The 25,906-nt window shown below is 35.8% G+C and overlaps 1 protein-coding gene across 1 annotated transcript in view; it reads right to left on the bottom strand.

Moving 5' to 3' along the window:
- Positions 1-1,761: 1,761 nt before the first annotated feature.
- Positions 1,762-25,906, bottom strand: part of PEX13 (peroxisomal biogenesis factor 13) — a 33,779-nt gene continuing 9,634 nt past the window's right edge. Inside the window, exons 2-4 of the mRNA XM_027131773.1 lie at positions 18,316-19,010; positions 5,295-5,420; positions 1,762-2,950 (exon numbers count right to left, since the gene is read on the bottom strand). Coding sequence (XP_026987574.1) covers positions 2,652-2,950; positions 5,295-5,420; positions 18,316-19,010 — 1,120 coding nt within the window. The 3' untranslated portion in view covers positions 1,762-2,651. The remainder of the gene's footprint in view (positions 2,951-5,294; positions 5,421-18,315; positions 19,011-25,906) is intronic.

The following is a 25,906-nucleotide window of genomic DNA, read 5'->3' as shown; positions in this document are numbered from 1 at the left end:
TTCTTTTTTCTATTAAAGAAAGCACAAGATAAAGGACAGCAGTATTCAAGTAAATATATAATTATGACACACTGATAGACTAAATCAAGTACCTAAATGAAATGTTAAAACATGAAAATTTATAGTCCTCCTACCTTTTCCTTTCTACACTGATAAACTACAATCAGAAAAAAATTTTAAATGAAACCTGTTTTCTTGTTGTAACTTGTGATTTATTATTTTATTTAATTGAAAGTGTTTTAGTTTCAGTTAGTAATTTCTGTAAAGTAGCAGTCCTTAAATAAGTTCCTAAAAATAACAATATTGGAGCCTTAAACATTACATTTAGTCATCTAAAAAAGGTTACAAAATGTCTCTGCTTATTCTAGTCCTAAATTCCTTTTCTAGATTCTTAATAGAAAAGGAATTTTCAAACACAATAGTTACCAGTCAGATAATATACATTGCAATTTAGCATTCTTAACCAAAAACAAACAAACAAAACAAAACCAAAACACCCTAAGAAAAGTCAATTTTTTTCTTTTTTTGGTCATGCCATGCAGGCACGTGGGATCTTAGTTCCCCGACCACCAGGGATGGAAGCCACGCCCGCTGCATTGGAAGCTCGGAGTCTTAACCACTGGACCACCAGGGATGTCCCAAGTCAAATTATTTTTGTCATTCATTCTGTACTATACTCTTCTCCCTATACATCTTTTTTTTTTTTTTTTTTTTTTTTGCAGTATGCGGGCCTCTCACTGTTGTGGCCTTTCCCGTTGTGGAGCACAGGCTCTGGACGCGCAGGCTCAGCGGCCATGGCTCACAGGCCTAGTTGCTCCGCGGCATGCGGGATCCTCCCAGACTGGGGCACGAACCCGTGTCCCCTGCATTGGCAGGCGGACTCTCAACCACTGTGCCACCAGGGAGGCCCTCCCTATACATCTTTAATAGCAATCACAAGTACTATCTTAAAGACCCACCTTTTCTAATCCAAATAGCGCCGACTCAACATCTCACCTCTACTTCACTTCTAGTATTCAATTTAGATGTCTCAATGCTAAATTTAATAATTTATCAAAAGTTGTTTCAATAACAAAATTTCCATAAATTACTTTCTAACAAACAAAGCAGAACCTCTAATTGTAGAACACAAATGGAAAATAATATATAAGTAACTTAATCCCCTTAACTTGAAGGTTTGAAGAACCAGGTGTTAGAAAAATATGCCTAAGATAAACAGATTTTACTATCTTATTACTTTTTCTGCACGGGGTCAACATTTGTATTTTAAATGATATATTAGTTATTATATTGTCTCAAAAGAGAGATTCCCAAGAAGACTTTAGTAAAATTCTATGTTGATTATACACATACTTGGTTCCTAATGTTTTAGTTTGAACTGTTCTAGAATTACTTACTTGTTGAACATAAAGTCTGTAAGAAGAAAGATAAAAATACTAAATCAAAATCTTTATCAAATAATTCCAAGTTTTCAACAATATATGTAAATGTATTCTTGTACCCTGTATTTCTGATAGTATTATTTTTGTAGTATGATCACAGCAAGTACATGAATTTTCCAGTTTTGTGGGGAAATATTCAGTGTTCTGAAATTTAATTAGATTTAAAATCATTATTAAACAAAAAACAAGTCAAATAGCACTATCATATTCTAAATGGCAATTCAGCATTGTATTTATAGTCTCAGTGGTAAAAACCACACCTAAAAGAAATGTGTACCCAATGTGACACACTCTCAATGTTTAAAGAACAGCCTGAATATGGAATTTTAAAAAGTTAATTATATTAGGTAGAAGCAGAGAATCTATGAAAAGATTTAAAATCGTTGCTGCTGGAACTGAGTTGGAAACTCAAAGGACTTGAGTCTTGGCTGCAGGAAAACAAAGTAAATCTTTCATATATGTATTCTGATTCACCCAGGATGAAAACTAATCATACTGTAAAGGGATATGATCCTCTGAAGAAATGGAAATAATCTGTAAGAAAGATAAATTATAGCCTCTTTATTAGCAGGGAAAACTAAATTAGGGCTATATGTCACCCTGGAACCATTTCCTTCACAATGCTTCTAGTGACTTTTCCAAGATAAATTTTTAAAAAATACAATAAAAGATAAAAGTATCAATTGTCGGTGGATGAAAACATATTACTACTGCCTAAAAAACCCAATACTGGATGTAATACACATCAGAAAATTTTTATTATTCTGTTTAAAGTTGTAGAAAAATTAGCCTTTTTGCCTGTTCTGATATTTATATGTTGTCACTCAACTTCTGAGGATTCCAAGTCAATTAATCTAGAATTTTAAAATGCATTAGTGATCCCTACTGTAGCAAACTGTGTATTCTATAGTTCATGAATCCTATTCTTTCAATAAACACAGGGTTTTAAATAAGATGGTAATGATAGTCTCCATAATCTTAAAATCTAGGTAAAACAAATATCCTCATGGTCCAATAACAACTCGTAAAATGTAACCAGGTCACTAGACCAACATACTAGTGTACAACTTTAATAATTTCTAGCAACAAAACATCTGGAATAGCCATTAACAAATGTTTTCATTGGATTGAAGATGAATTTCTTTGTAAGAAGAAACTTTTTAAAAGTACTCTGAAGTATAGTTCAGCTGCAGGTAAACATGAAAGTTATCAAAGATCTTGTTTATCGACATTTTTCCCAGTGGAATCAAGTGCAACTGGAACCTTATTAGTTTCAACAAAAACAGATTCAAAGGCAGCTTCCTGTTCATCCAAAGAATCAGCAGCTGTTGCTCCTTTAATTAGTGTTGTGTTGGTAAAAGACTGTTGCTGCTTGGAAATTTTACTGGATTCCACTGTTTTTCTACCTCTTCTTTTACCAAGAATTTTGACATAATTAGCAGGTATAAGTCCTGTTGTTTGACCATCAAGACTGGCCAGAAGCCAACCACGCACTCTGGGTTGCTGTTCTGATGGAAGAAAAGACAGCCTTGTAATTATCACATACTTTGAGGGTCCAACAGAATATTGATAATAAAATGTTAAGTAAAATCTCTGTTACACTTATATAATAAAATACATAAACAAATAGTGTACATGAATATTCAAAAAATCAAGATGAGTAGGTTTAAGTCTAGGATCCCTTCTTACAACTTACACTTTTAATTTTATATTTACTAAATATTTTTTCAGCCTTGAAGAACATGAAGTTTACATCAGTTGGTGCATTCATAGAGTAAAACGATTCAGTTCTATCAAAAGATGAAAATTAACATCAATGTCTTTCATATTTTAAATTGAAATTTAAGGAATGAATATCTCATTACTTCTCAATAGGATAAGTTAGGGGTTAGTATAGAAAATAAATATATACATTTACATAAGGCAGCTTTCTTTATATATTTTTAGCTGAAATACAAAATTCATTCTATATGATTGTGATGTATAATCCTGAAGGACAGTGAATGTTAATTTTAATCCAAGGTGGGCAAAAATTGAAGACCTCAGTTACCTATAGCCACATAAGAAAAAGTTAAAGGCAATACTCTAAGCTTAAAGTAGGAAAGATTATTTAAATATTCAGTTTTGTATTTTGATATTCTCCCACCTATTTTATCCATGTCTTTAAAAACCTGTATAACTGTTAAGTTTTAGTTCAACACTATAATTTAGGCACAATATGACATTTTCATGTTTAATACTACTCTATAATAATAATTTAAAAAAGTTAAATTAACCATGTCTGTGACTGATTTTGTTCTAAATGCCCACACATATTTTAATTGAGCAATGGAGGAAAGCAACAAAGCAAAGCCAAAGTGTTAAAAGGCACTATTAGTTGAAGAATAATCTGATATAAAATTTTTCTGGAATATTATAATTTAGTTGAAAGAAACCACATTTGATCTTTATTCTTAGATTTATTAAAACTAATTATCTGTATTTTCCTCTAACAATAAATCTTAAAAAGAAATAATTCTTTTGAAATCTAAAATAGTAAGTTACTATTTTCACTAGAAGAGAAACATGAGTATAATACCTAAAAGCCAGGATTTTTGAAAAGTTACATTTTATTTTATTATTTAAAAATTTTTCTTGGAAGCCTAGGTTGTGTGTGTGAAGAGATGAGGCAGAGATTTAGCAAATTTGATCCAAATTTTTCAATTATTTACACATTAAACTAATGATTTGAACATTGAAGGTATTTTTCCCTTATGTAAAGAGTGACTAACACCAATAAAAGGCTAAAGTTTCCATTAATAGATCACATGGAAATCAGCCAAAGTGGTTAAAAATACAAGTTCTGAAGTTAGATAAACCTAGGTTCATAGTCCAGCTCCAACACACAGGACAATTTACTCATTCTGAATCTCGCTTTCCTCATGTGTAAAACAGGAACAGGATAATAACAGTACTCACTTTACAGCATTATTATAAGGTTTAAACGAAATATGTAAAGTACAGTGTCTAGTACATTTTCTTTTCTTCTTTTTTGGCCGCCCCATGGCTTGCGGGATCTTAATTCCCCAACCAGGGATTGAACCTGGGCCCTTGGCAGTGAGAGCGTGGAGTCCTAACCACTGGACCGCCAGGGAATTCCCCCTAGTACATAATAAACAGTCTATAAATGACAGCTGTTATTATTGTTATTAGTATCTTTACCAACAAGATGTGACTTTTTGTGGCAAACCTGAATCCCAACAAATACACAAAAAATCTTTTTTTTGTAAATCCACAAAAATTCTGATCATTACTGGGGAAAGGTGGAGGAAAAGGCCATTTTGTCTGGAGCCATTAAAAACTATTAGTGATCTCGTCTGAAAATTAACCTGAATGCCTATAAATTTCTTGCTGAGGTTCTTTAATAAGTCATGACAGTAATTCCTAAATATTCATGTTGAAGTTTCTAAAGTAAACATTATTCAAGTAAAAAAGAAAGCAATACTAGTCCCAGCAATAAAAGACCAATAGGGATGCTTAGATGATGCTAGACAATTACTTTGGTTTATTAGATTTGTTACACTTAGCGCTAACCTCATGTTTTGGGGTGGTGATTAAAAGTGTTTTGAGTTTGGAAGAGATTATATAAACAAAATCTTTCCTTATCTCAGTGAAATATTATTGGAACAACTCTGTTGGGACATTTTTCTCCCACTCCCCCAGATTTAGAAGGTCTACACTGACAAAGAGAAATCCTAGTAACTACTTCTGAGTTAACTAACGGTGACCAAGATCCTTTAATGCAGTTTTTAATATTACATTTACAAATTCTAAAAATGCACAGATAATTCCAATTTATTCATGTTTTGTTACCTTTGAGAGCTAAGTTTAGCATATCACCAGCACGGAAAGAAATTTCTTCTTCGGATACAGCAACAAAATCATATTCTGCTCTAGCAACTACATGGTCATCCTCACCACTTGCCCAGTTGGTATTGTCTATAAACCAAATTAAGAATTAAGATTAGGTTAGTAAAACTTACAAAAAAAAGAAAAAAGATATTTCAGTGGCTATGTTTTGCAAACTGTATAAACTTATTTGCCAAGAGAAAAGTTCCCCTCAAAGTAAATTCCACAATTAACACCACGTAAAATCAACAATATGTTCATTACGATACCTATTATAAACTTTTTCCTATTCTTTAAGCTCCAAATCCTAGTTCCCTTACTTTAAGCCAGGGGTCAGCAATTTTTTTGTAGAGTAAAAAGATTTTTGATAGTAAATATTTTAGGCTTTGTAGGCCATGAGGCAAAATTGAACATGTTGTGTAGTTTCTTATATAAAGAGAGAAAAAAATTTTCCATAAATTTTATGAAAAATTCAAAATATAACAATTGAATTCTTTTTTTGTAATATAGGTCTACTACAAAGAACGGAATCTTTTTGGGATAGGATAATATTTCACTTAATTTGGGGTTCAAATGTAGTGTTTTCTATCATCAATATCAATTGCAAATATTCATCTGTTAATGCTAATTTGTAATGAGATTTGAGGTATTTCATTTTGAAATGTTTTTTCCCATAGATATGTATTGCCAAATTCTGATATCAATACATTGAACATGTGGTTTTAATTGAGCATATTCATCCTAAGAAGATGAATAGAGTAGAATTCTGTTAAATTCCTTCAATGTTAACCTTTTAACATGTCCTTACATTAGATACTAATCACTTCCAAATAAAGACTAAATGGAAACCCCTCAACGGCAGTTAAATGGATTTTGAAATATGGACATTTCCTTCGCACTTGCATGGAGGTCCAAAAACACTTCTGAATTGTAGTTTGAGCTTGAAAGGTCTATCTGCTACAAATTTATGTGGGAAGGGAAATCTTGTTTCTTTAACTTTTGACAACCTGGGTGGGGGGTGTATAAAGCAGTGTGACATTATTTGTGATTCAAACAATATTAGTTGTTGTCAAAATAACTTCACTCCAATGTAAGTTTCAAAATATAATTGCTATTCTGCCTTACAGTTTTAGGTTGAATTCATTAAGATTACCAAATCTGCAGCAAAAGCTGATTTCCAAAGCCATTAAACGTTTTCTAAGAGTGGCTGATGGTGGTTCTTGTTTTTCAGAAAAATATCAGTCTTGGCCTTGATCCCTCAAAAAGAGTAATAAAACTTAACCACTGACTGCTTAGCCATCTAACTGCTGTGTGGTAGGGCAAGTCAGGATCTTCAGCTTCTACTTCTGACAAAAATTCATAGAACTTACAATAGTTATGTCCACAAGGGTGACTGAAATTCACCTTTGACATTACTAATTCAGTAACACATGACAAATTCAAATATTTTCTGCAATGTACCTGCTGATGAAGAATACAATGAATAACTATAGGCTTTAAAAACCTTATATTTTCAAAACTGTAAATTTTGTCCAACTAAGCATTTTTCTGTTCCACACAAATTTTTACCACCATCAGTCACAACATATCTTTGCAGATTCGTGTTTTTTCCAAATTCTTTGAAGATATTCTTGTCTGTAGTTGTTCCATGCAGACTATTCACAGAGGCTACATCTTCAGCCACTTCAAATTCAACACTGACTCTTCCAATAAACCACTGAGCAGTAACAGTATCTACTGGGTCATCATGAGCCAAGTAAATCCATTTGAATTCATCTGCCTTGTTTTAAAATGACTATTAAAATGATGTTTCAAATACTCTTTAAGAAACTGTTCTCCCTGAAAGGTTAACAGTCTTAAACAAATTTACTTTCTCTGACACATTTCCTTGGCTGTTGCAATAACCACTGGTAAACAGATTTCCTTGCTAATCTGACAAATGAGCCTCTCAGAAACTTATTTTCGTTGCAGGCTTATTTTTTCTTCTTTTGCTTATTTATTTGTTTATGGCTGTGTTGAGTCTTCGTTGCTGCGTGCCTGCTTTCTCTATTTGCAGCGAGCAGGGGCTACTCTTTGTTGCAGTGCACAGGCTTCTCATTGCGGTGGCTGCTCTTGTGGAGCACAGGCTCTGGGCGCGCGGGCTTCAGTAGTTGTGGCACACGGGCTCAGTCATTGTGGCTCGCGGGCTCTAGAGCACAGGCTCAGTAGTTGGGGCACGTGGGCTTAGTTGCTCTGTGGCATGTGGGATCTTCGCGGACCAGGGCTTGAACCCATGTCCCCTGCATTGGCAGGCGGATTCTTAACCACTGTGCCACCAGGGAAGCCCCTTCTTTTGCTCCTTCCCCTGACCCCTTTTGGGTGAGGAAATTCTGCTATGATGAGCTATTCCATTTTAAATTTTCTAATTTTTCTGACTGTTGACTTCCTGTGAGTTGGGAATATTGTGATGAGTGCTCAGTCTGCTAATGTTGATGTACTGGGTTGGCCAAAGAGTTTGTTTTTTTTCTGTAAGATAGCTCTAGTAGTGCTTAGTTGTCTTTAACTTCATTTGAAACAATTTTGTTAGACTGTTTTGTGACAGCTGTTATATTAGCAAAAAAAAAAAAACTTATCAAATTTGGTGAATTTTTGTGTAGCCATTTTAATATTGAGGATGGAAGGAAAAAAGCAACGTTTTCGGCATACTATGCTTTATTATTTCAAGAAAGGTAAAAACACAACTGAAGTGCAAAAAAAGATTTGTGCAGTGTATGGAGAAGGTGCTGTGACTGATCGAATGTATGTCAAAAGTGGTTTGCGAAGTTTCGTGCTGGCGATTTCTCGCTGGATGATGCTCCACGGTCGGGTAGACCAGTTGAAGTTGATACCCATCAAATTGAGACATTAAGTGAGAACAATCAATGTTACACCACGCGGGAGAGAGCTGACATACTCAAAATACCCAAATCAAACGTTGAAAATCATTTGCACCAGCTTGGTTATGTTAATCGCTTTGATGTTTGGGTTCCACGTAAGTTAAGAGAAAAAAACCTTCTTGACCATATTTCCACATGTGATTCTCTACTTAAACGTAATGAAAATGTTCCGTTTTTAAAACAAATTATGATGGGCGATGAAAAGTGGATACTGTACAATAATCTGGAACGGAAGAGATCGTGGGGCATGTGAAATAAACCACTACCAACCACACCAAAGGCCGGTCTTCATCCAAAGAAGGTGATGTTGGGACCTCTCTGGTGGCGCGGTGGTTAAGACTCCACACTCCCAATGCAGGGGGCCTGGGTTTGATCTCTGGTCAGGGAACTAGATCCCACATGCATGCCATAACTAAGAATTCACATGCCACAACTAAGGACCCCATGTGCTGCAACCAAGGGGTGGGTGAGCCGCAACTAAGGAGCCCGTGAGCTGTAACTAAGAGCTGGTGCAACCAAATAAAAATAAATAAATATTAAAAAAAGAAAAGAAAACCAAAGAAAGTGATGTTGTGCATAAGGTGGGATTGGAAGGGAGTCCTCTATTATGAGCTCCTTCCAGAAAACCAAACGATTAATTCCAACAAGTACTGCTCCCAATTAGACCAACTGAAAGCAGCACTCTATAAAAATCGTCCGGAATTAGTCGACAGAAAACACATAATCATCCATCAGGATAACGCAAGACCACATGTTTCTTTGATGGCCAGGCAAAAGCTGTTAGAGCTTGGCTGGGAAGTTCTGATTTATCCATGGTATTCATCAGACATGGCACCTTCATTCAGATTTCCATTTATTTCAGTCTTTACAAAATTCTCTTAATGGAAGAAGTTTCAATTCCCTGGCAGACTGTAAAAGGCACCTGGAACAGTTCTTTGCTCAAAAAGATAAAAAGTTTTGGGAAGATGGAATTATGAAGTTGCCTGAAAAATGGCAGAAGGTAGTGGAACAAAATGGTGAATATGTTGTTCAATAAAGTTCTTGGTGAAAATGAAAAATGTGTCTTTTATTTTTACTTAAAAACCAAAGGAGGACTTCCATGGTGGCGCAATGGTTGAGAATCCGCCTGCCAATGCAGGGGACACAGGCTCAAGCCCTGGTCCGGGAAGATCCCACATGCCGCGGAGCAACTAAGCCCATGTGCCACAACTACTAAGCCTGCGCTCTAGAGCCCACAAGCCACAACTACTGAGCCCATGTGCCACAACTATTGAAGCCCATGTGCCTAGAGCCTGTGCTCCTCAATGAGAAGCTACCGCAGTGAGAAAGACGTGCACCACAACGAAGAGTAGCCTCCGCTCACTGCAACTAGAGAAAGCCTCCATGCAGCAACAAGGACCCAATGCAGCCAAAATAAATAAATAAAATTTAAAAAAAACACAACAAAAACCAAAGGAACTTTTTGGCCAACGCAATATATTGTAATCCTTTAACATAGCTATGTTGTCACTGCATAATAAATGTAATAATGGTTTACCACCTAATTCAGTAACAAAATAATCCAGACTATACTGTGCCTTAAAAGTGTGACTTTCAAAGTCCACTTCACTCTTCTTTTCTTTGTGGCATGTACGTACTCATAACAAAAATATATATTGCAGTATAACAGTACATGTGGCACTCAACACATTGCCAAGTTATGTTACTGAGATCTGCAGTGTGCAGAACAAGTGCAAAGCAATGAGAGTGCCAACATAGATAGGATCTCTATGTTACAAACTACTCAACTCTGGTCTTTCAGTACAAAAGTAGCCATAACAATACATACATGAATGAATGTGGTTGTGTTCTAATAAAACTTTACTAATGGACACAGATACTTGAATTACATATAATTTTAACATGTCACAAACAGTACTCTTTTGGATTTTACTGTAAAAACCATTCTTAGTTTGTGGGCTGTACAAAGACAGGAGCAAGGCAGATCTTGCTGACAGGTTATCGTTTGCTGACCCCTGTCCTAAGCAGCTAAGAAGTCATAGGGCCTAAGCTTCCTCAGTTCCGCTTTTCCTCAAAAATCTCTTAGTATCATTACCCATTGCTCCCTCTTTGGCCTCAGATAAAAAAATTGCCCCTCCTTTTCACCTGCCTTGGATCGTATCTTCTCCCACCTCTTACAGGAGGCTTCATCTTTTGACTCCTGTTTCTCCCTCCTCGACAATCAATCCTTCTCTACAGACTCCTTTCTTTCAGCCTAAAAACATTCCCAGATTTTACTTCATAAAACACAAAGCACAACAAAAAAACGGAAAACTACCACATCAACTTGCTTTTACCCAAGCAGCCTGTTGATTTTTCTTCCTCCATTCATTGTTCATCTTTTCTTTTTTCACACCTTCTGATTTTATATACCCTTTATACTCTTCCATGGTTTCTGTCTCCTCTACTTTACTAAAATTGCTTGCTGGAGCTGATGACCTCCAATTGCCAAATCTGATGACCTTTTTTCAATTCTCGATCTTATCTTACTATAGCATCTGACACCAGGCATCATCCTTCTCCCCCTTCTTGAAATTTCCTCCTTTCCCCTTCACTTCTATAACACAGGATTAACATAGTTCTACTTCTGCTCTTCCTGGTTTCCATCTTAGTTCCTCTTTCTCTCTACCACTGTAATATCATCCACTAACACTATTTCAACTCTCACTTTTATGTGGATGACGCTTAAATATTTCATTTTTCACCTCTTTCCTAAGATCCTTTCCTGCCTTTTAAACTGCTTTCTGAAACTTTCTCAAGTTCCATTTGAATGTCCCACTGGCACAACCAAACTCAATATAGCTCTAATGAAATGAATGATAATCATTCACAAACCAGTTGTTCCATGTGATTTCTCTGTATTTATTTTATTGACTTTACCTTCAAATAAATATCCAGAATGTGACCCACCTCAGAACCTGCATCACTGTGACCCAGAGCCAAGCCACCACCATTTCCCACTTGAATTATTATAACGGCCTCTTGATTCTCCAGACTGGTCTCTTTGGCCCTAGCTCTACCTAAAATTCATTCTCAGGAAAAAGATTTTTTTTTAAACCTAAGTCAAATCATATCACTCCTTTGCTCAAAATTCTGCCATGGCTTCGCATTTCAGAATAAAAGCCAAAGTTCTTTAAAATGTCTACAAGGCTTATACCATCTACACTCTGTACTCTTCCCTCCTTCATCTCCTGGTACTCTGACTTTGCTCCATTCGTCCTGGCCTCTTGTCATTCATGTGACATGCCAGGCACACTGCCACTTATGCAGTTCTGCTGTTCCCTATGCCTCCAGCAGTTCCCTCATTCAGCTTACCCCCTTTATCTCCTTCAGAGAGGCCTTCCCTGTGTGTAGCTCTGTAACCCCATTTCCTACCACTGGCACTCTGCAACGCTCTTCCCTGCTTTATTTTCTTCCTATGGCACTTATTACCTTGTGACTTACTATATATTTGACTTAGTTGTTTATTGCTGTCTCTACCCACTAGTCACAAGGGCAGGAATTTTTAAAATCTGTTTTACTCACTGCTATATCCCTAGATCCTAGAACTGTGTCTGGTATGTAGTAGGCACTCAACAAATATTTGTTAACAAATAAAACATTATCCCGCTCATAACTCAATTTAAAAGGTCTAGGGCATTTCAATTACTCCCTTCCCTTTACGAACTCCATCTAGCTAGTAACTAAATCTGTTACGTCTATTATATTTTTGCTGCTTTTCACATACCCTAGTTCAGGTCTTCATTATTTCTCATCCATTCAAATGCAAAAGCATCATAAGTGATGTCCCTAAATTAATAAATATTTATTAAGCACCTTGGATATGCTGGTCAGGTTGTTAGCTTTCGGGAATACAATGGTAAGTATAACCCAAAATTGTTTATTAATCTTACCATCCAATTTCAACCTGTGTTAACCTGCACTGACCTATTTTAAACACTTAAGACAGACTGACCTCTTTACAGCACTGTTTATATGTACGTCACAAGCCTGCTTTAAAAAACAAAAACAAAAGCAGACAACCAAAAAACCATCTTTTCCTTACTAAATGAAGATTAAGTATTGTCATGGAAATTAAGATCTTCCATTACTAGGCTCCAATCTAATTTCTCATCCTTACTTCTTAATATCCTTCTATTCAATACTATAGGACAGCTGATGAACAAATCTCATATTTCCTACCTATATACTTTTGTTCAAGCTACTCCATCTGCTTCAGTCTTTTTTTTTTTTCCCTATGTAACTGATGGAATGTTACCATTCTTTCAAAAATCTAACTTAGATGCTACTTCTTTCTGAATACGAAGAGTCAAAAAATGTCAGCTTCACTTCTGAGCTGAGATAATACTCTGTACCAGCTGACAGAGTAGAGGCTTAACAGTCAAATATGCCTGGTTTTGTTTCTGGTCTGGCTTATTAAAGATGTGACCTTGAGCAAGAGACTTCTCTGAACCTCAGTTTTATCACTTGTAAAATGAGGATAATTTCTCTTAGAATTGTTGTAAGAATTAAATGAGTAAAATACACAAAATACTTAGCACAGTGTCTTGCATATAAAAAAGGCTCAATAAGAAGGAAGAAGAACTACAGTCCTGCAGCCTGTGAAACAAAAACCACATTCACAAGATGAAAAGGCAGAGGGCTATATACCAGATGAAGGAACAAGATAAAACCTAGAAAAACAACTAAATGAAGTGGAGATAGGCAACTTTCCAGAAAAGAATTCAGAATAACAATAGTGAAGATGATCCACGACCTCAGAAAAAGAATGGAGGCAAAGATAGAGAAGATGCAAGAAATGTTTAACAAAGACCTAGAAGAATTAAAGAACAAACAAACAGAGATGAACAATACAATAACTGAAATGAAAACTATACTAGAAGGAATCAATAGCAGAATAACTGAGGCAGAAGAACGAATAAGTGATCTGGAAGACAGAATGGTGGAATTCACTGCTGCGGAACAGAATACAGAAAAAAGAATGAAAAGAAATGAAGACAGCTTAAGAGACCTCTGGGACAACATTAAACGCAATAACATTCCCAGTATAGGGGTCCCAGAAGGAGAAGAGAGAGAGAAAGGACCCAAGAAAATATCTGAAGAGATTATAGTCGAAAACTTCCCTAACATGGGAAAAGAAATAGCCACCCAAGTCCAGGAAGCACAGAGAGTCCCATACAGGATAAACCCAAGGAGAAAAACACGGAGACACATAGTAATCAAACTGGCAAAAATTAAAGACATAGAAAAATTATTGAAAGCAGCGAGGGAAAAACAACAAATAACATACAAGGGAACTCCCATAAGGTTAACACCTGATTTCTCAGCAGAAACTCTACAAGCCAGAAGGGAGTGGCATGATATACTTAAAGTGATGAAAGGGAAGAACCTAAAACCAAGATTACTCTACCCAGCAAGGATCTCATTCAGATTTGATGGAGAAATCAAAAGCTTTACAGACAAGCAAAAGCTAAGAGAATTCAGCACCACCAAACCAGCTACACAACAAATGCTAAAGGAACTTCTCTAAGTGGGAAACACAAGAGAAGAAAAGGACCTACAAAAACAAAAACAAAACAATTAAGAAAATGGTAATAAGAACATACATATCGATAATTACCTTAAACGTGAATGGATTAAATGCTCCAACCAAAAGACACAGGCTTGCTGAATGGATACAAAAACAATACCCATATATATATATATATATATACTGTCTACAAGAGACCCACTTCAGACCTAGGGACACATACAGACTGAAAGTGAGGGGATGGAAAAAGATATTCCATGCAAATGGAAATCAAAAGAAAGCTGGAGTAGCAACACTCATATCAGATAAAATAGACTTTAAAAAAAAGAATGTTACAAGAGGCAAGGAAGGACACTACATAATGATCAAGGGATCATACAAAAAGAAGATAAAACAATTATAAATATATATGCACCCAATGTAGGAGCACCTCAATATATAAGGCAACTGCTAACAGCTATAAAAGAGGAAATCAACAGTAACACAATAATAGTGGGGGACTTTAACACCTCACTTATACCAATGGACAGATCATCCAAACAGAAAATTAATAAGGAAACCCAAGCTTTAAACGACACAATAGACCAGATATATTTAATAGATATTTATAGGACATTCCATCCAAAAACAGCAGATTACACTTTCTTCTCAAGTGTGCACGGAACATTCTCCAGGATAGATCACATCTTGGGTCACAAATCAAGCCTCAGTAAATTTAAGAAAATTGAAATCATATCAAACATCTTTTCTGACCACAACGCTATGAGATTAGAAATCAATTACAGGGAAAAAAACGTAAAAAGCACAAACACATGGAGGCTAAACAATACGTTACTAAATAACCAAGAGATCACTGAAGAAATCAAAGAGGAAATCAAAAAATACCTAGAGACAAATGACAGTGAAAACACGACAATCCAAAACCTATGGGATGCAGCAAAAGCAGTTCTAAGGGGGAAGTTTATAGCTATACAAGCCTACCTCAAGAAACAAGAAAAATCTCAAATAAACAATCTAACATTACACCTAAAGGAACTAGAGAAAAAAGAACAAACAAAATCCAAAGTTAGCAGAAGAAAAGAAATCATAAAGATCAGAGCAGAAGTAAATGAAATAGAAACAAAGAAAACAATAGCAAACATCAACAAAACTAAAAGCTGGTTCTTTGAGAAGATAAACAAAATTGATAAACCATTAGCCAGACTCATCAAGAAAAAGAGGGAGAGGACTCAAATCAATAAAATTAGAAATGAAAGAGGAGAAATCACAACTGACACTGCAGAAATACCAAGGATTATAAGAGATTACTACAAGCAACTCTATGCCAATAAAATGGACAACCTGGAAGAAATGGACAAATTCTTAGAAAGGTATAACCTTCCAAGACTGAATCAGGAAGAAATAGAAAATATGAACAGACCAAACACAAGTAATGAAATTGAAACTGTGATTAAAAATCTTCCAACAAACAAAAGTCCAGGACAGATGGCTTCACAGGTGTATTCTATCAAATATTTAGAGAAGAGCTAACACCCATCCTTCTCAAACTCTTCCAAAAAACTGCACAGGAAGGAACACTCCCAAACTCGTTCTATGAGGCCACCATCACCCTGATACCAAAACCAGACAAAGATACTACAAAAAAAGAAAATTATACACCAATAACACTGATACATATAGATGCAAAAATCCTCAACAAAATAGAATGCAACAATACATTAAAAGGATCATACACCATGATCAAGTGGGATTTATCCCAGGAATGCAAGGATTCTTCAATATATGCAAATCAATCAATGTGATACACCATATTAACAAATTGAAGAAGAAAAACCATATGATCATCTCAATAGATGCAGAAAAAGCTTTTGACAAAATTCAACACCATTTATGATAAAAACTCTCCAGAAAGTGGGCATAGAGGGAACCTACCTCAACATAATAAAGGCCATTTATGACAAACCCACAGCAAACATCATTCTCAATGGTGAAAAACTGAAAGCATTTCCTCTAAGATCAGGAACAAGACAAGGATGTCCACTCTCACTACTAGTAGTCAACAGTTTTGGAAGTCCTAGCCACGGCAATCAGAGAAGAAAAAGAAAGAAAAGGAATACAAATTGGAAAAGAAGAAGTAAAACTGTCACTGTTTGCAGATGACATGATACTATACATAGAGAATCCTAAAGATGCCACCAGAAAACTACTAGAGATAATCAATGATTCTGGTAAAGTTGCAGGATACAAAATTAATGCACAGAAATCTCTTGCATTCCTATACACTAATGATGAAAAATCTGAAAGAGAAATTAAGGAAACACTCCCATTTACCATTGCAACAAAAAGAATAAAATACCTAGGAATAAACCTACCTAGGGAGACAAAAGACCTGTATGCAGAAAACTATAAGACACTGTTGAAAGAAATTAAAGATGATACCAACAGATGGACAGATATTCAATGTTCTTGGATTGGAAGAATCAATATTGTGAAAATGACTATACTACCCAAAGCAATCTACAGATTCAATGCAATCCCTACCAAATTACCAATGGCAGTTTTTACAGAACTAGAACAAAAAATCTTAAAATTTGTATGGAGACACAAAAGCCCCGAATAGCCAAAGCAGTCTTGAGGGAAAAAAACGGAGCTCGAGGAATCAGACTCCCTGACTTGAGACTATACTACAAAGCTACAGTAATCAAGACAATATGGTACTGGCACAAAAACAGAAATATAGATCAATGGAACACGATAGAGAGCCCAGAGATAAACCCATACACCTATGGTCAACTAATCTATGACAAAGGAGGCAAGGATATACAATGGAGAAAAGACAGTCTCTTCAATAAGTGGTGCTGGGAAAAGTGGACAGCTACATGTAAAAGAATGAAATTAGAATACTACCGAACACCATACACAAAAATAAACTCAAAATGGATTAGAGACCTAAATGTAAGACCAGACACTATAAAACTCTTAGAGGAAAACATAGGAAGAACACTCTTTGACATAAATCATGGCTAGATCTTTTTTAATACACTTCCTAGAGTAATGGAAATAAAAACAAAAATAAACAAATGGGACGTAATGAAACTTAAAAGCTTTTGCAAAGCAAAGGAAACTACAAACAAGACGAAAAGACTACCCTCAGAATGGGAGACAATATTTGCAAATGAATCAATGGACAAAGGATTAATCTCCAAAATATATAAACAGCTCATGCAACTCAATATTAAAATAAAAACAACCCAATTCAAAAATGGGCAGAAGACCTAAATAGACATTTCTCCAAAGAGGACATACAGATGGCCAAGAGGCACATGAAAAGGTGCTCAATAACACTAATTATTAGAGAAATGCAAATCAAAACTACAATGAGGTATCACCTCACACCAGTTAGAATGGGCATCATCAGAAAATCTACAAACAACAAATGCTGGAGAGGGTGTGGAGAAAAGGGAACCCTCTTGCACTGTTGGTGGGAATGTAAATTGATACAGCCACTATGGAGAACAGTATGGAGGTTCCTTTAAAAAAGTAAAAATAGAATTACCATATGACCCAGCAATCTCACTAATGGGTCTATACCCAGAGAAAACCATAATTCAAAAAGAAACATGTACCCTAATGTTCATTGCTGTGCTATTTACAATAGCCAGGTCATGGAAGCAACCTAAATGCCCATCAACGATAAAGAAGATGTGGTACATATATGCAATGGAATATTACTCAGCCATAAAAAGGAACGAAATTAGGTCATTTGTAGAGACGTGGATGAATCTAGAGACTGTCATTCAGAGTGAAGTATGTCCAAAAGAGAAAAACAAATATCGTACATTAACACATATATGTGGAACCTAGAAAAATGGTACAGATGAACCAGTTTGCAGGACAGAAATTGAGACACAGATGTAGAGAACAGACGTATGGACACCAAGGGGGTAAAGCAGTGGAGGGTGGTGGTGGTGGTGGTGGTATGATGGATTGGGAGATTGGGATTGACATGTATACACTGATGTGTATAAAATGGATGAGTAATAAGAACCTGCTGTATAAAAAATAATTAAAATAGAATTCAAGAAAATAATAATAATAAAAAAAGGCTCAATAAGTCTTATGTTTCTCCCCAACTGTTGTACTACTTACACTCTTTATGCCTCATTACAGTTACCTATTTATGTGTCTCACCCACCTCTCTTCCAGTAAGTTTTAGAAAGATAAAGGGAATATGCCCTGCGTTATCTTTGTATCTTCCACAGCATCAAGTTCAGTGACTTGTGAACAGTAGTTAAGTAATGTGTGCTGTTAAACTGAAGTAACAAAGAATAAATCAAGAAGCCTGTTTTTGCTACATGTTCCTCTTCCAGTTTTGAAGTTCTTAACTGAAAATATAACTGGATCAAAATATTAAATACAAATGCATAAAGAAAGCTAATTTAACCTATTCTTGAAATTTGAGATTGTTATATGGTTTTTGAACCCATTTTATTACTCTTACCTGTTACTTCGTCACTGTGAGTAGACAGCAGTTTCCAGATGAGGTAAGGACCACCAAGGATAACAGCAAAGAACAAGAATATTGGCCAAGATTTTGCTGAGTTAGTTGCTCTGTCCTCAGCACCAAGGCAAGCCACAGTTCCTTCACTTTCTGCCCACAGGTCCTCATTCTCAGAGTCTCTTCTTAAACCTATCATCCACTGTAACCGTCTGTAAAGATACCTTATAGTCCTAACTAATGCAAAAGCTGAAAATACTTTTGTGAAGTGTATTTTTAATCGGGAAAAGTGGTTTGCTACATCCAATACAGCCCTGAAACTGTTATAGACAGCTGAAAAGGTAGCATCCATCATCATGCTGACAGAGGCAAATGCATGCACAATACTTTCAATGGACTGAAATGCACCTCTGCTGCTTTCTTCAGCTTGCTGAACAAATCTACTAGGTGGAAGATCATCTATACGAAGGCGGTTATAGCCCAACCCATTATACCCATAACTATAAGGGCTATAGCTTCCATAAAATGAATTTCCATAGGCACCATATCCAGAAGAAAATGAACTGTAAGCAGGTCTGAAAGTGTTCACATTACTGCTTCCTGTCTGCTGGGATGGCCTTGGAAGAATAGGCGGTGGCACTCTGGTAAGTGTTGGTTGTCCAGGTCTTGTCAATAAAGTAGGACCCAAATCAGCAGATCTAAAACCAAAAAGGATTCAAAGTTGTAACTTAAGCACAAAATAAATTCATTCAAAGTAACTATTAAACACTTTGTATATACCTAGTGTTATGACAGATCCTACTAAAGATGTCTTAAAGTAAGGAATAGTCTCTAATATCCAGATGCTTAGAATCTGTGTTAAGACAAAATGGATAAGATAAAATAGCTGACTGAACTCTATATTCTTGTTTACTTATGCTGCATTATTAGTAGTATCTTCAACCTTTGGTTTCTTTTTAAGACACATGTCCATTTCCTCAGGGTTAGTTATAACTCGTTATCTGTCCATCCTTACACCTAAATGGCACTATCTTAATTACTGTAGTTTTATAATAGGCCTTAATATCCAATAAGACAAATCTTCCTACACTATTCTTCATCTTCAAGAGTGTCTTGGCTATTTGACCCTTTGAATATCCATATATATTTTAGAATCAGAGTTTGAAGTTCTACACTGTTCTCCCCACAAAAGCCCTATTGAGATTCTGGTTTGGGATTACATTAAATTCGTAGATTAATTTGAGGTAGTCGACATCTCCATTATATTGAGAGTTTCAACTCAATATAACATATCCTCCATTTACTTATGTCTTTTAAAGATTTTTCTTAATAATGTTTTTTTAAAATAACCACTGAGGGACTTCCCTGGTGGTGAAGTGGTTAAGAATCCACCTGCCAATGCAGGGGACAGGGGTTCGTGCCCTGGTTCGGGAAGATCCTGCATGCCACAGAGCAACTAAGCCTGTGAGCCACAACTACTGAGCCTGCGCTCTAGAGGCCGCAAGCCACAACTACTGAGCCCATGCACCACAACTACTGAAGCCCGCGTACCTAGAGTTTATGCTCTGTAATGAGAAGCCACATCAGTGAGAAGCCTGCGTGCACAATGCAACAAAGAATAGCCCCTGCTCACGCAACTAGAGAAAGCCTATGTGCAGCAATCGACCTAACACAGCCAAAAATAAATTAATTTATTAAAAAAATAAAATAATCACTGAGTCTCAATGTTTTACAGTTTACTGTGAGGTCTTTCTTTAGATTTATTTCTATATATTTGATTTTTTTGATGCTATTGTAAACGGTGTCTTTCTAATATTTCACTTTTTTGCTGTTATATAGAAATAATTGATTAAAAAAATATGGTCCTTATATCTAACAACCTTATTTTGGATTCTTCTTTTGTACTTTCTAGAATCTTAAGGATCTGCACTCATATTGTATGCGAATAACGATAGGTTATTTCTTCCTTTTTCCAATTCTTACAGCTTTGATTATTAAGGTATTGCATCTAGGACCTGCAGTACAATCTTGAATGGAAGGGATGATAGAAGGTATCCTAGTCTCATTTCTAATCTCAAAGGGAAAATTTTCAAGATGTCACCAATAATTATCATGTTTGTTGTAGGTTTGTTGTAGATTTAGTAGTTCCTTTTCTATTTCTTTTCGATAAAATTTTTTTTACCATTCAGAATGAATGCTGAATTTTATCAAACGATTCCTTAGCACCTATCAAGATGATTATATGAATTTTTTCATTTACTGTCTATGATGAATTACATTAATTTTCAAATGTTAAAGCCAACCTGCATTCCTGAAGTAGAATTAAGTAGGCCACAATATATTTCTGAATTTGGTTTGCCAATATTTTATTGAAGATTTTTTTATATCTATGTTCATGAATGAGACTGTCCTAATATGCTTTTATTGTAAATGTCTTTGTCAGGTTTGGACATCAAGGTTGAACTGGCCTCTTAAAAAGAGTTGGGTGAGCCTTTCACTCTTTTCTATATTCTAGAAAAGTTAATTATTTCTTCCTTAAAGGTTTCTAGAGTTTACCAGTGAATCATATGGGCTTGGAATTCTCCTACTGGGAAGAATGAATTTAATTTCTTTAGTATCATGCTACTTAAAATGTGGTCTGTGGACCAGTGCTATTTTATGAACCATTTTATACCAATCTCTAGTAAGTACAGAAAACGAGATTGTGTTTAAGTAATTTGACACTGCTATGATATTTTTACTGCATTTTATAAAAAGTATTGGCCACCATCACAAATATTTTGAGAAGCACTGCTTCAAGTGTTAAAGGACTATTTATCTTTTCTATCTGTAAAATATACCTTGCTTCATCCTCTAAATCTCTTCCCTTCCTTTCTGTATTTTCCTGTCCTTTTGTCTCTTTGTACTTCCTTCTAGATATTTTCTTCCCAACTATTCTTTTCTTTTTTATTTTAATTTTATTTATTTTTGTCTGCGTTGGGTCTTCATTGCTGCACGCGGCTTTCTCTAGTTGCTGAGAGCGGGGGCTACTCTTCATTGCAGTGCACGGGCTCCTCATTGAGGTGGCTTCTCTTGTTGTGGAGCACAGGCTCTAGGCACGCAGGCTTCAGTAGTTGTGGCACGTGGGTTCAGCAGTTGTGGATCGCGGGCTCTAGAGCGCAGGCTCAGTAGTTGTGGCACACGGGCTGTTGCTCTGTGGCATGTGGGATCTTCCCGGACCAGGGTTCGAACCCGTGTCCCCTGCATTGGCAGGCGGATTCTTAACCACTGTGCCACCAGGGAAGCGCTCCAACTATTCTTTAGGTCACTGCTACTCAAGGGGCCAATCTCCAAGATAAGGAACTTGCACTATAATGTAAATCAACAAATTCTTTCTTCACTGAGAAAGTTTTGCTATCAAGAAAATGCCACTTGAGGGCTTCCCTGGTGGCGCAGTGGTTGAGAGTCTGCCTGCCGATGCAGGGGACATGGGTTCGTGCCCCGGTCCGGGAAGATCCCACATGCCGCGGAGCGGCTAGGCCCGTGAGCCACGGCCACTGAGCCTGCGCGTCCGGAGCCTGTGCTCTGCAACGGGAGAGGCCACAACGGTGAGAGGCCCACGTACCGCAAAAAAAAAAAAAAACAAAAAAAACAAAAAAGAAAATGCCACTTGAGTGGTGGAGAGATAAACTGGAAGATTGGGATTGACATATACACACTACTATATATAAAATAGATAACTAATAAGGACCCTACTGTACAGCACAGGGAACTCTATTCAGTACTCTGTAATAGCCTATATGGGAAAAGAATCTAAAAAAGAGTGGATATATTTATATGTATAACTGATTCACTTTGCTGTACACCTGAAACTAACACAACATTGTAAACAACTATACTCCAATAAAAATTTAAAAGAAAAGAAAAGAAAATGCCAGTTGAACTAAATGGTATGCTCAGGGTCAATTTGTTCTACATTCTGACACAAATTTCCTATCTTGTTGTGGACTGTTACTACATAGTTCAAAAAATAGCAGCCAGCCCATAGACTCTCAGCAGCTACAGAACACACTTCGAGCAGTACTGCTCTAAGTCACTAATTCTCTATGTAATGGTGTCTAATCTGTTTCTAAATCCAACGAGCTCTCAATTTTGGTTACTGTATTTTTTGTTCTAGAAATTCCTTTCCTCTTTTAATAGTTTCCAATTCTCTGCCAAAATTCTTCATCTTCTCTTTTATTGCCCTCAACATATTAAAGATAATTTAAAGTTTCTGCTAACTCCAATATCTAGAGTCCCTATGAATTTGTTTATCCAGATGTTAACTTAGCTGCCATTTATGTTACATAATGTCCTCCTGGGTCGGGCTATTTGATTTTGCTGTGCGTCAGCAATTATTATTGTAGCAGTAATTTGAGATTCTGGATGATGTTCTCCTTCTCCAGATGTGTTTCATTCTGGATATTGTTTCTTTTCATTTTTTTAAAAAATTGAAATGTAGTTGATTTACAATGTTGTGTTAGTTGCAGGGGTACAGCATAGTGATTCAGATATATTTATTTATATACATACACACACACACATATAAAAGTGAATATGTATATTCTTTTTCAGATTCTTTTCTATTTTAGGTTATTACAAGATATTGAATATAGTTCCCTGTGCTATACATTAGTTCCCTGTGCTATACAATAGGTCCTTGTTGTTTATCTATTTTATATATAGTAATATGTATCTGGATATTGTTTTCTGAACTATTCTCTAATTTGGTTCAGGCAGGCTGCTAAGGCTACTATCAATTCATGATGTCCCTAATTTCAGGAATTGATGATTTGACGCTGGACTTCTGTTCCTATAAGGGCCTGTCTACTTCTTTTATACCCTTATATCTAGATGTATCTTTTATACCCTTATATCTAGATGTACCTAACATTAGGTATGGGTAATTTATCAGTATCTCGTCTTGGAGGACGTCTGAACTCCAACCATGATTCAAGAGTCTGTCAAGTGTTCTACTCAACTAGCTTCATTATCTAAGCTGCTTCTTCTGAAATCAGCAGAAGCTTCTATGGGAAAAGTGCTTTCAAAGGCAATGCTCACCTTTGTGAATTTTTAACTTTCCTGAATCTGGGCTCCATAAATCTTTATCCTCTTTTTTGCCCTATAATGCCTTCCAGATGTTTTATATTCTGCTTAGCTTTCTACTTGTCCTCAATGGTTTTTTTTTTCCCTAAAGTACTTATTCTGCCATCATCAAAAGTCCTTCCTATAATTCTTTGTCCATATTTTGTACAGTATCTTACATTTATTTATACATCTGACTCTTCCTGTAAACGGCAAGCTTCTCAAAGGCACGGGAGCTTTCCTTGTTTCTCCATCACCTAACTATAGTGCTTAGCATATAAATAGGTACTGATACAAACACTATACTGGAGTCTTTCATTAGTAAATATTTAATACACATATATCACACACTATTAATACAGATTTTTCTTTATATATCTTTGTATTATTTCATAAATTGTGATGAATATGTAACTTAAAAAATTATAGGGAATTAAATTTAAACATTTGGTAATAAAAAAATAAAGAGCTTTCCTCTTACTCTTGTGTTTTTTTTTTTTTTAATTTTGGCCGCCCTGCTCAGCTTGTTGAATTTCAGTTCCCTATCAGGGACTGAACCCAGGCCTTCGGCAGTGAACATGAGGAGTCCTAACCAGTGGACCACCAAGGAATTCACTCTTCTTTGGTTTTAATGCGGTCTGTTTCCGGCATACACAAGTGCATTCAGTGTGCATGTACAGTCTTGCTTTCTGTTACAACAAGCATAATGAGAGCTAAAGAAGCCTATGACTTAGAAGAACAATGATTTATTCTCATTGCTGAGTGTGCAAAATCTCCCCCACCCAATTTTTTATCTTGAAAAGTTTCAAACAGGAAAAAAAAAAAACTGAAAGAAAAGTACAATGAATATCCACATACCTTCTATCTAGATTCAACAACTGTTATCATTTTGCCACATTTGCTTTCTCTTTACCACTCTCTAGTCTTTTAAAACTTCTTGAACTATTTGAAATTAACTTGTAGACCTAATAAATTACTCCTAAATACCTCACAGGCATTTCCTAAGAATAAAGATATTTTATACAAAAACATAATACTGTTTTCCCATCTTTAAAAATTAATAATTCCATATCTATTACCCAATTGATATTCAAAACATATCCATTACTCTCAAATATCTTTGTCTAAACAGCTTTATTGAGTTAAAATTCACATACCATAAAATTCACCCATTTAAAGTGTAAAAAGCAACAGTTTTCCATATATTCACAGAGCTGTACAACTATCACCATATGCAACTTCAGCACACTTTCATCATCCCAAATAGAAATCCCATATTTATTAGCAGTCACTCCCCATTTCTTACCCTCCTCCAATCCTGGGCAATCACACTAATCTACTGTCTGTCTCTATAGGTTTGCCTACTTTGGACATTTCCTATATAATCGATTCTTATTATTTGAGATAGTTATGCTCTATAAACCTGCAAACAATGAATCAGCAAATACTGAATCACTGCTCCTGGAGGAAACAAAGAGTTAGGTTCCTTCAAGCCTCTGGTCACAACATTTTCATCTATCTACTGATCAATACATATACTTTTATGTATGTTTCTGTTTAAAGATACTTTATCTAATTACATTGTTGACTCATTAACAATGAATTCATGGCCAAAAGCACCACAACTCATGTCTGAACAAAGTTTATCTAATGCTAATATTTTCTCCATAAGGCCTTCTAGGAACACTTCAGCACTATGCTTAGGGGCCATTTAAAGACAGTGAAATCATCAACAAAAATGTGAAAAACGTGGCTGGCACTTAACTGATTTTGAAAAGGACACCTGTTTACAGTATGAGAGCTGAAACAAGCCAGAATGTTGCTTTTTCTTCACCCTTAGCTGAGAGGTGACTCAGATCTTTCACTGCTCTATGTGTGTCTGAAAAGATCATGAAAATGCTTCAAGTACTGATTTTAGGGTTACAAATAAATTTCATCGAGTAGGAGAGTTTGCAAATACTGAATCCGCAAATAATGAGGATCTACAGTAAATGAAACTTACAATATGTAGTATTTTGTGACTGGCTTCTTTCACTTAATGTTTTAAAGGTTCATCTATGTTGTAGCATGTATCAGTACCTCATTCTTTTTTATTACTATATTATATTTATCCATACATCAGCTGATAAACATTTGGGTTGTTTCCACTTTTGGGGTATTATGACTAATGCTTCTATGAACATTTATGTACAAATTTTTGTATGAACATGTGTTTTCATGTTTCTTGGGGATGATACTGCTGGGTCATATCATAACTCTGTGTTTACCCTTTTGAAGAACTGCCAAATTGTTTTCCAAAGCAACTGTATAATTTTACGTTCCCACCAGCAGTGCATGAGGGTTTCAATTTCTCTACATTTTGTCAACACTTGTTATTATCTGTCTTTTTTACTATAGCCACCCTAGTGGGTGTGAAATGGTACATCACTGTGGGTTTGATTTACATTTCCCTAATGGTTAATGATATCGAGTATCTTTTCATGTGCTTATT

The sequence above is a fragment of the Aethalodelphis obliquidens genome, unplaced genomic scaffold, assembly GCF_003676395.1.
Source record: "Aethalodelphis obliquidens isolate GAN/ISIS:26980383/991018 unplaced genomic scaffold, ASM367639v1 scaffold40, whole genome shotgun sequence".
Taxonomy (NCBI): Eukaryota; Metazoa; Chordata; class Mammalia; order Artiodactyla; family Delphinidae; genus Aethalodelphis; species Aethalodelphis obliquidens.
Note: the sequence above shows the minus strand (reverse complement) of the source record. Positions and strands in the feature narration are given on the sequence as shown.